The 12,103-nt window shown below is 36.1% G+C and overlaps 1 protein-coding gene across 2 annotated transcripts in view; it reads left to right on the top strand.

The window, feature by feature from the left end:
• The window catches only part of COLEC12 (collectin subfamily member 12), a 254,612-nt gene that overhangs the window by 191,553 nt on the left and 50,956 nt on the right, over nucleotides 1-12,103 (top strand). For both annotated transcript variants that reach the window (XM_053714964.1, XM_053714965.1), the window contains exons 4-6: nucleotides 4,124-4,222; nucleotides 7,197-8,243; nucleotides 11,521-12,021. In XM_053714964.1, coding sequence (XP_053570939.1) covers nucleotides 4,124-4,222; nucleotides 7,197-8,243; nucleotides 11,521-12,021 — 1,647 coding nt within the window. The remainder of the gene's footprint in view (nucleotides 1-4,123; nucleotides 4,223-7,196; nucleotides 8,244-11,520; nucleotides 12,022-12,103) is intronic.

A 12,103-nucleotide genomic window follows, 5' to 3' on the forward strand; every position in this document is an offset into this window, starting at 1 on the left:
AAGTTTTTTTTAATTTGATCGCATTTGGCAGTGAAATGGTGGCGTGAAATATACCAAAATTGGCCTAGATCAATACTTGGGGTTGTCTACTACACTACACTAAAGCTAAAATTATCCCTAAAAGCTCCCTACATGCTCCATAATTAACCCCTTCACTGCTGGGCATAATACACGTGTAGTGCGCAGTGGCATTTAGCAGCCTTCTAATTACTAAAAAGCAACACCAAAGCCATATATGTCTGCTATTTCTGAACAAAGGGGATCCCATAGAAGAATTTACAACCATTTAAGCCATAATTGCACAAGCTGTTTGTAAATAACTTCAGTGAGAAACCAAAAGTTTGTGAAAAAATTAGTAAAAAAGTGAACGATTTTTTGTATTTAATCGCATTTGGCGGTGAAATGGTGGCATGAAATATACCAAAATGGGCCTAGATGAATACTTTGGGATGTCTACTAAAAAAAAATATATACATGTCAATGGATATTCAGAGATTCCTGAAAGATATTAGTGTTCTAATGTAACTAGCGCTAATTTTGAAAAATAATGGTTTGGAAATAGCAAAGTGCTACTTGTATTTATGGCCCTATAACTTACAAAAAAAGCAAAGAACATGTAAACATTGGGTATTTCTAAACTCAGGACAAAATTTAGAAACTATTTAGCACGGGTATTTTTTGGGTGGTTGTAGATGTGTAACAGATTTTGGGGGTCATAGTTAGAAAAAGTGTGTTTTTTTCCATTTTTTCCTCATATTTTATAATTTTTTTTATAGTACATTATAAGATATGATGAAAATAATGGTATCTTTAGAAAGTCCATTTAATGGCGAGAAAAACGGTATATAATATGTGTGGGTACAGTAAATGAGTAAGAGGAAAATTACAGCTAAACACAAACACCGCAGAAATGTAAAAATAGCCTTGGTCCCAAACGGACAGAAAATGGAAAAGTGCTGTGGTCATTAAGGGGTTAAGGGGTTAAAGCCCTTTGGATGCCAGAGACCTTTTATCTTTGAGCACTTATAACTTTTGTAAGCAATGTTTTTTAATAATTGTATTAGTCAGTGTAATTGTAATTTTAAATGTATTTTTTATGTGTTTTTTGCAACTTTTTTAGTCGGGTGTAACAGTTCACTCTATCCAGATACACGCTAAATTCAATTGCACTCGAGTGAACGCATTTACTTTCAACATGTAATATCCGTGCTACTTTGTGCGCAACTATTAGCGCACCACTCGTAATCTAGCCCTAAATGTGTTTAAGCAATCACTGTGTAGAATAAAACAGTTCAATGCGATATTTGCATATAGATCTCGAGATATATAGACATATATATATATATACTAGTCCTAAAGCCCGTTCACACGGGCCGTGTTGTGTTATATTTAATCTTTTACATTCCAAATCTTTTACATTCCAAATCTTTTACATTCCAAATCTTTTACATTCCAATGTTCTTAACATAGTAGAACATTTTCTTAGTATTTTTAAATATATATTCCCTTTGTGAGGATTACAGTCTCTCTCTCTCTCTCTCTCTCTCTCTCTCTCTCTCTCCCCCGTTGCCGGTCCTCGCGCTGCTTTGTTTTTGCGATCAGCTGTGCTGCCGGGTCCTCGCGCTGCTGTCGGGTGGGTGCGCGTGCGATCAGCAAGAGTTTGTCTGAACTGCGCATGACGGCTTCAGACAAACTCTTGTCTTTTATAATATAGGATATATATAAAAATATTACAAGTTTTCTATACATTCAGTGTTTTCCACACTATTTCAAGGTGTTTTATCTGTCTTATAGTCATTTGCTATTGTTTGGTCCTGAAATTTAAATATTTAAATATCTTAATTGTCTAGTTATATGTTATATTGTACAGCACAAGAAAATCGCAAAAAAAACATGGTGTAAACATCTTTATACAATGCTTGCATGTATTCATTTTCCCATTAGTATAATATTAAGTTCATTATTACCATTTATAAAATTTAATTTTTCTCTGAAAGAACATCATGGCAAACAGGATCTTATGTTTATGGGGTCTTTGTTCACTTTCAAAGGGTCGATCCGATAAAAATCGTCGCCCGCAAAAGCTGGCGACGCCAATATTTGCGCGGGTTTGGTATCCTATATACGGCGTAACCTAGAAGTTACGCGCGTATATTTCTGCCGTCGCCTGTAGTTTTTTGGGCCATTGGCAGGTATACCAAACCCGCGCAGTTTGGTATCCAATATACATCGTAAGGACTTACGCAGCGAAAATGGAGAAATCTTACTCCATTTTCACCTCGCCACAAAAAGCAGCCGTAAGAAGCCTTACGCTGAGTATTGGAGCCCCGTAACTCCCTAAACTGGCTGCTAAATAAACCTAACACCTAACGCATGCGCAATGTCTATCTACCTGTCAACCGCGATCTGCTAAATAAAACCTAACACCTAACGCATGCGCAATGTCTATCTAACTGTCAACCGCGATCCCCCGCCTCAATCCCTAATAAAGTATTTAACCCCTAAACCGCCGCCATCTACATAAACTAACCCCCTACTGTGAGCCCCTAAAACTGCCACCATCTAACTGATCTATCCCCTACTGTGAGCCCCTAAAACCGCCACCATCTAACTGATCTATCCCCTAATCTGACCCCTTACACCGCCGCCAGCTATATTAAAATTATTAACCCCTAATTTAATCTACCTACCCCGCCGCCAGCTATATTATCTATATTAACCCTAAGTATATTATAGTTAATATAGTTATTACATTATATATATTAACTATATTAACCCTAATTATATTAGGGTTAATATAGTTAATATAGTTACTATAGTATTTATATTAACTATATTAACTCTATCTAACCCTAACACCCCTAACTAAATTCTTATTAAATAAATCTAATTTATATTATAAACTAAAATATTCCTATTTAAATCTAAATACTTACCTATAAAATAAACCCTAAGATAGCTACAATATAATTAATAATTACACTGTAGCTATGTTAGGGTTTATATTTATTTTACAGGTAAATTGTTAATTATTTTAACTAGGTATAATAGCTATTAAATAGTTATTACCTATTTAATAGCTACCTAGTTAAAATAATTACCCAATTACCTGTAAAATAAATCCTAACCTAAGTTACAAATACACCTACACTATCAATAAATTAAATAAACTACAAATATCTATCTAAAAATACAATTAAATAAGCTAAACTAAATTACAAAAAAAACAAACACTAAATTACAAAAAATAAAAAAAAGATTACAATATTTTTAAGCTAATTACACCTATTCTAAGCCCCCTAATAAAATAATAAACCCCCAAAATAAAAAAAAAATCCCTACCCTATTCTAAATTAAAAATAGCTCAAAGCTCTTTTACCTTACCAGCCCTTAAAAGGGCCTTTTGTGGGGGCATGCCCCAAAGAAAACTGCTCTTTTGCCTGAAAAAAAAACACATACCACCCCCCAACATTACAACCCACCACCCACATACCCCTAATCTAACCCAAACCCCCTTAAATAAACCTAACACTACCCCCCTGAAGATCTCCCTACATTGTATTCACCCCGCCGGGCAGAACTCTTCATCCGATCCGGGCGATGTCCAATCAAGCGCCAAAGAAGAATTCTTCATCCCGGTGATGTCTTTCTCCAAGCGGCAGCAAAGTCTTCTTCCATCGGGCAGCATCTTCCATTAAGCGGCATCTTCAATCTTCATTCTTCGCTCCTCCAACGCGGAGCATCCATCCCGGCCGACGACTGAACGACGAATGAGGTACCTTTAAATGACGTCATCCAAGATGGCGTCCGTCGAATTCCGATTGGGGAAAATAAATTTGCCAGAAATTATTAGATGCTATTGCATTGTCTTTTTAATATGCATGTGTTCATTATACAATTCTACGTATTTAGTGGTCATTTAATAATTTCAAGCCAAAGAGTAATTTCTCATTTATGGGGATCCCATACACTACAGAAAAAAACATTTATGATTTTAGAGAACACAACATAACACAATCATGTTGTTTTTAGCTGTGAAACTATGGCCAAAATATTGTGCATATTTTGTATTCCATAATAGTATCTTTAGTGCTAACATTAATTGTTTTTTCTTTTTTTTCAGTTGTGGAAAGAATGGATGATGTGTCAGGTGACATGGCAATGTCACACATAGGTTATTCCAATAAACTTTCTGAGGTAGAGATGAGCTTGAAAAAATTAGGTACATTCTAGCTTTTTATTAGATCTGTTTACATATATCTTACGCATGTAGATGTGTGTTGCACAATCATTTGATTTATTACAATACAAATATACACTTGATGATGTGAATAGTATATATATATATATATATATATATATATATATATATATTTATTTATATATATATTTATATATATTTGTATAATGTTTCAGTTTTGAATAGAACCATTCTGGCAATATATGTGTACTAGTACTAAAGCCCGTGTACACGGGCCATTTTTTACAGTACAGCGGTCCCACCCCTTGATCTCACCCCCTCTCTATTGCTCTCTCTCCCCCTCTCTTTTGCTTTCTCTCCCCCTCTCCTTTGCACTCTACCCTCTTTTGCTCTCTCTCTCCCCTCTTTGGCTCTCTCTGCCCCCTCTTTTGTTCTCTACCCCCTCTTTGGCTCTCTCCCCCCCTCTTTGGCTCTCTCTCCCCCCTCTTTGGCTCTCTCTCCCCCCTCTTTTGTTCTCTCCCCCCTCTTTGGATCTCTCTCCCCCATCTTTGGCTCTCTCTGCCCCCTCTTTTGTTCTCTCCCCCCTCTTTGGCTCTCTCTCCCCCCTCTTTGGCTCTCTCCCCCCTCTTTGGCTCTCTCTGCCCCCTCTTTTGTTCTCTCCCCCTCTTTTGCTCTCTCTCTCCCCTCTTTGGCTCTCTCCCCCCTTTCTTTTGCTCTCTCTGCCCCCTCTTTTGTTCTCTCCCCCCTCTTTGGCTCTCTCTCCCCACTCTTTGGCTCTCTCTGCCCCCTCATTGGCTCTCTCTGCCCCCTGTTTGGCTCTCCTTCCCCCCTCTTTTGTTCTCTCCCCCCTCTTTGGCTCTCCCCCCCCCCTCTATTTGTCTCTCTCCCCCCTCTTTGGCTCTCTCTCACCACTCTTTGGCTCTCTCTGCCCCATCTTTTGTTCTCTCCCCCCTCTATTTGGCTCTCTCTGCCCCCTCTTTTGTTCTCTCCCCCCTCTATTTGGCTCTCTCCCCCATATATTTGGCTCTCTCCCCCCTTCTTTGGCCCTTCTCCCCCCTTCTTTGGGCCTTCTCCCCCCTCTCTTGCTCCCTCTCTTGCCACGCCCCCATCGCGGCACCCCGCCCGGCCACGCCCCCTCACCGCGACACCCGCACGGCCACGCCCAATCACGGCGACACCCGCACGGCCACGCCCATCGCGGTGACACCCACCAGGCCACGCCCCCATCGCGGCACTACATGGGAGGTGACTGAGGTATGCAAACATATGCCTCAGTGTTTGCTTCTAAGCCTTATGCGGCAGCATTATTTGTTTTGCAGATTTGTTTTATACAGCTAATCACAGACTGAGGCCTAGTTTCCATTGAGGTGGTAAAGTGTGGAACCTGTTGGTAATTTTAGAATTGTCCATAGACCTTAGTGGAGATAAATGTTTTTATCAACAGTTTTCACAATTTACCACCTCATTGGAAAATGGCAGTTCAGCCATGTGCCTGGTGCTCAGACTCACACTGTTCTTTTAACCATAATTTATAGACCCCAGTAAAAGTGTTTAAAGGGACATTAAACACCTCTTGCTTTTAAGTAAAAAGTGTGCATTGTCCCATGCTCCCTAGTGTGGTGAGGTTTTAAAAATACAGCAAATTTCCTAAAAAAGTGATTTGCAGGTTACGCAATTTGCTTTTTGGCCCCTCTAGGGAGTGTGGGACAAGAGTTTTACACAAAAGCAAGAAGTATTTAATGTCCTTTTAAATTAATTGTGTATGAGGAAGAGTAGAGAGACATCCTTTCATACTGCGTAGGATAATATGGGGCATACATGAAGCCTCTAATTGCTGCCAGTTAACTGCCACTGTGATGTTGGTAAATGTTTTTAATTTAATACAGAGCATATGTAAGTATGCCCCATGAACCTGCATGCAAACCCCTATGACTGCACAGAGAACTATATTACTAGCAAAAACGTGTAGAAACAGAGCTTATTAAGTTAAGTTTATTGGAAACTCAAATTGTTGGTCCTCTTTTCGAAACTTTAATCATTGTAGTGTATAGAAGGCTTGGTTTGGCAATCATTTCTTAAAGGTATAGTCTAGTCAAAATTAAACTTTCATGATTCCGATAGAGCACCTGTTTTCAAACCTGTCCTCAAGCCTAGCCAACAGTCCAGGTAAAATAACCATGTTTACATAACAGTTGATTGTTTCACCTATGCTCTAGTTCAGATATCCTCAAAATGTGGCCTGTTAGGGAGGCCTGAGGACAGGTTTGAAAACCAGTGAGATAGAGCATGCAATTTTAAGCAATTTTCTAATTTACTCCTATTATCAATTTTTCTTTGTTCTTTTGATATCTTTATTTTAAAAAGCAAGAATGTAAGCTTAGGAACCAGACCATTTTTGGTTCAGAACCTGGGTAGCGCTTGTGGATTGGTGTCTAAATGTAGCCACCTATCAGCAAGCGTTGCCAGGTGCTGAACCAAAAATGGGCCAGCTCCAAAGCTATCATTCTTGCTTTTTTACATAGAGATATCAAAAGAACACAGAAAAAATTATAGAAATTGCTTAAAATTGCATGCTCTATCAGAATAATAAAAGTTTAAATTTGACTAGACAATCCCTTTAAACAAGCAAATACAAATGCAACAAGCCATTGCCATATAGAAAGTTATGTTGTGGCAAAAAAATGCTGATTTATAACCCATAAATGGACCTTGCCATGACAAACCAATGTAGCAAACATATATAACTTTAAAAATGAACAGGGTTGACATACACAAATTGCATTATCCTAGTAAATACTGCTTTGATTGTTGAACAATAATATGCAGTTGTGCAAATGTAAGTAATATTGTTATATTAATATAATTTTAGCTTATATATCTATATCTATATTTTATAAACCATTGTACTCATGGATTCCAGCCAAGTTCTACTTCTATTTCTTCCTACAAAATGTATACATTTTTATTCTATGTTGTAAACATTTTTATTTTTCAGATGACCAAGCTGGAGAAAAGTCCACTAACACTAACTCAGAACTTTCAACTGTTAGGTCAGACATTTTAGCAATTCGTCATCAGCTTCGTGAAATCAGTGAAAAAACTTCCAGAAACAAAGACGCCCTAGAGAAAATACAAGAAGCTGGAGATATATTAGAAGCAAAACAAAGGCAAATTAAAAATGCTTTAGATAACAACTCCTTGATGATCAATGGAGTTAATCAAACATTACAGGTGTATAACACATATGTCTCCAGTTTACAACAGGATACCACCAATCTGCAGACAAATATGCAGAGCCAAATGAAGGCAAGCAATATGATGTTTATGAATATAAGTAATCTTAACTTGACTCAGATCCAGCAGAGAACTGTCATAAGTACACTACAGAGATCTGTGGACGATACAAGTCAAGCTATCCAAAAAATTAAAAATGATTTTCAGAGTTTGCAGCAAGCCGTCCTCCAAGTACGCAAGGATTCAGAGTGGCTAAAGGAAAGAGTACAGAACTTACAAGGCATTGCAGCAAATACTTCTGCTTTGGTTAAAGCTAACAACGAGACTCTAGAAGACATGAACAGTCAGTTGAGTTCTCTTGGTGGCCAAATTGACAATATCACAGTGATTGCACAGTCCAATGAACAAAACCTAAAAGACCTTCAGGATAACCACAAGGATTATGAGAATAAAACAAATCTGAAGTTTAACAATCTAGAAAGCAGTTTTCAAAAATATGAACTTGATATTATAAGTATTATTGGCAACATTAGCTACACAGCTCATCATCTGAGGACGCTGACCAGCAATCTCAATGATGTTAGGACAACTTGCACTGAAACATTGAGTAAACACACAGATGATTTAATGAGTTTAAATAATTCTCTAAGTAATATGCAATTAGATACTACTTCCCTGCGGATGGTTCAAGAAACAATGAGGTCCAGATTAGATAATGAAGTTGCTAATTTATCGTATATTATGGAAGAAATGAAATTAGTTGATTCCAAGCATGGGCAGCTTATCAAGAATTTCACAATATTACAAGGTATGTAAGGCTATATTTAACATTGTTTATGCTTTAGAACAAATTGTTTTGATGCTAAATAGGAAATTCTAAATAACATGTAGGGTAACTTGATATAGTGATATTAAAAGAAAAAATCTAATATTGCGACATTCAATGGCTTTGTAAAATTAATATTGTGATATATAGTTGATACTGTGATAATGAATAGTTATATTATGATGTCAATTAGATATGTTTACATTTATAAATAGGGAATTTCAGTATTGCATTGCTGAGTTGATAATTCTGTGATGTTAAATGTTGATAGTTGTTGTCATGTTGACTAAGTATATTTGATATAATGATTTTGAATACTGAAAATTATTAAAACAGTGAGTTATAGAATAATGCTATATTACATTTTTGAAAGTAAAATTGCATTAGCATTTGATGGTTGCTTTTGTGGTACGGTTTTGTGGGTTTGTTTTCTTCCCTTTGTTTTGAATTGGGTAACTTATTTGGAATTATCATTTACAATGTGTTCCTTGTAGGACAGTTATAATATATATTTTAATAGTGAAGGTATATTTTTCACAACTGCTAAGACATTTTTTTAAACACATTATTCAGAAACAATCATAGGCTGTTTACTAAAATGTTCATGGGAAAAGCATAGCTACATTGTCATCACATGTTAAACGGAAAATTGTATACTCTGACATATTTACATTTGAAACCTAAATGTTTGATCTTAAATATGGAATTTCAATTATGAATTTGAGATATTTATACAGCTTTTTTGTATGATATTACAAATTGTCACCTTGACACATTTTTAAAAAGATTTGGAAATTCAAAGGTAAAAACAAAATTTAAGCTCTCACTCAAATGTACGAAACCAAGGAATGTAGAAGTTTATGCGTCCAAAATGCATAAAATGTATATCGGGCAGTTTTCACAACATGATAAATTACGTTTTCATTAACTATCATTAATGAAATTACAAATATGTTATAATTAACACTACTTATACGTGATATATGATATCCCAAATGTCAATCAAACTTTAAAAAAATAGCCACTTGTCTTTTTTAGTACATATTTTTAATGATGTATTTAGTAATATAGTTCATTAAGCAGGATATGAGAAAGGATAGTGCTAGTCAACTATTGTATTCATAAAGTGTTTGATCCTTTTAGTGGTATTTATGCTTATTAAAGATACTTACAATTTGGTTTGGTTTGTTCCTAGATGAGGATGTGTGGAATAAGCAATGGTAGCACAATGACTGTGTTTTGTTCCAGTTTTTCTACCAGAATTGGTAGAGCATTAGTTTAATGCAATCTTTGGTAACAGAATAGGGGGCGATAGTAAGCGCTGAATAGCTTAAAAGGCTGGAAACTAAATTCTGGCGAATAATTTATTCCATATACATTCAAATTAAAATCACAGATAAAATGTTAAAACACAATGTTCATAAAGAAATACAGTAAAATTCTATTCATGGATCCATGAAATATTCCAGGAGGTGTTTTAACATTTTATCTGTGATTTTAATTTGAATGTATATGGAATAAATTATTCGCCAGAATTTAGTTTCCAGCCTTTTAAGCTATTCAGCGCTTACTATCGCCCCCTATTCTGTTACCTACTATTTAGCCTGCTAGGAGGCTAATCTGTTAGTAAGCTTAAGGCCTTTTTATAAAATTTAGCGCTCGGTACACATACCTAAGTTTAATGCAATCTTTACCTTCTTTTTAAAGGGACAGTATGCACTCATTTTCATATAACTGCATGTAATAGACACTACTATAAAGAATAAGATGCACAGATACTGATATAAATATCCAGTATAAAACTGTTTAAAAACTTACTTAGAAGCTCTCAGTTTAGCTCTGTTGAAAAGGTAACTGGAAAGCCCACTGCAAGTGGCAAATAAGACACTCCCCCCTCCCCCTTCTTTTGCATATGAAAAGACCCTTTACACAAACAGGAGCAAGCTGGAGAAGGTAGCTGACGGTATTCAAATAAAACTTTGGGGCTTGGTTTGGAGTCTGAAAATCAGAGCAATGTTATTTAAAAATAAGCAAAATTATACATTTATTTAAAAAAAAAAAACTTTATGGGCTTTATAAATAGATCATCTACAAAACATTTATGCAAAGAAAAAATGAGTGTATAATGGCCCTTTAATTTAATTTTGAGTGATTTTATACAACACAAGGCTTGATGCTGTATGTGAGTAGAAGTAATTTGTGTGATTCATTTATGTATTTGTTTGCATTCTATTGATACAGTAATTTATGTTGACTGCTGCTTAATTAACTTTTTTCTATCATTTGCTCCATTTACTTTTTGGTTAAAAACAGTTTTAATACCTATTGTTTGTTAGTTCTTTTTATATTTCTGATGTCCTACTCAATTTCATATTGTTGCAACTCTTAGGTATCATTAATAAAATCATAAGCTTTTTAAGCCATTAAAGCAAACTGAAAAAGCAAAGTAGCTTATTAAAAAATGGGTAAAGAACCTACTCTAGAATCCCTTAATTAATTTCAAGTATTTGTTTCTCAGGGATTCAAATTTTGTAACTTTTAATAACATCTTCAACTGCTCAAACACATCTTTGCTATCATTACAACCACTGGAAGTGCACATTGGTCTTCATCAGTATTTCCCAAGCTTTAGTCTATAGAAACATAAAGATCCATTTAATGTGTAATTGTTTTCACAATGTCCCGCAAATTATACTGCAGAAAGTGCTATAACTAGAGCACAGAAGCAATATGTGTAGCTGTACAATATTTGGGATGAATTATGTGGCTATTGAGTTGTACTTTTATTTTTTTGACTGTTAATGCAAAATTTCAGGAACCTGGTGGGTAAGGAGATTTTGGGTTGCTTGGAAGATATTTTTTTTTTTAGTTTCCATTCAGTACTTTTGAAGTCCTAAATTATTTCTTAGCAGAATTATTTTGAGGTACACTGACCCACCTAATTTGCAGCTGTTCAGTATATGGCATATTGTTTACTTGATTTTGAAATCAAGGCAAAACAATATTTCATTATACATATGAAGTCACATTTTAATATCAATTTAATTTAAAATAAACAATAGATCTAATTCCTTATTTACATCTGGTGATTTGTAATGTAAAAAAGTTTCTTCTTGCATTGACCCTTTACAACTTTTTGTTTATTTGGGACATATTTGTTCATAATTACCATGGGTACCCTGATAACCCATAGTTTTATAAATAATGTGTTGTGAGCAAAATAAGGGAACATTCCTTTTTTTCTTTTTAAATATTATAGGACCTCCTGGACCTAGAGGACCTAAAGGTGAGAGAGGGACTCAAGGTCTTATTGGACCAATTGGACCAAAGGGACAGACAGGAGAAAAAGGAGAACCAGGCCCACCCGGCCCACTAGGAGAAAAGGGACCACCTGGACCAATTGGTCCTCCAGGAGAAAAAGGTGGAAAGGGTTCAAGAGGTTCACAAGGCAACAAGGGGCAAAGAGGTTCTCCTGGAAAAAGCGGTGAACAAGGACCAAAAGGAGATCCTGGGCCACCAGGGCCTCCTGGAAATGTTGGACCTCCAGGGCCATCTGGCCCACCAGGATTACAAGGTGTCAAAGGAGTTACAGGTGACCCCGGTTTACCTGGTATCAGAGGACCACCAGGCCCTCCAGGACAATCTGGATTTCCTGGTTTGCCTGGAACTAGAGGTCCCCCAGGTCCTCCAGGAGAAGTTGCATCCTTGGCATTGCATAGCGTTCCTACTTCAGCCATGCTAAGTGACCCAGCAGTAACTGGTAAGTGAAAAAATTATATTACTGAAGCATGTTTACCAATATTAACAGTTGAATAAACACAAAATAACAATGTAAGATACAT

The sequence above is a fragment of the Bombina bombina genome, chromosome 5 (assembly GCF_027579735.1).
Source record: "Bombina bombina isolate aBomBom1 chromosome 5, aBomBom1.pri, whole genome shotgun sequence".
Taxonomy (NCBI): domain Eukaryota; kingdom Metazoa; phylum Chordata; class Amphibia; order Anura; family Bombinatoridae; genus Bombina; species Bombina bombina.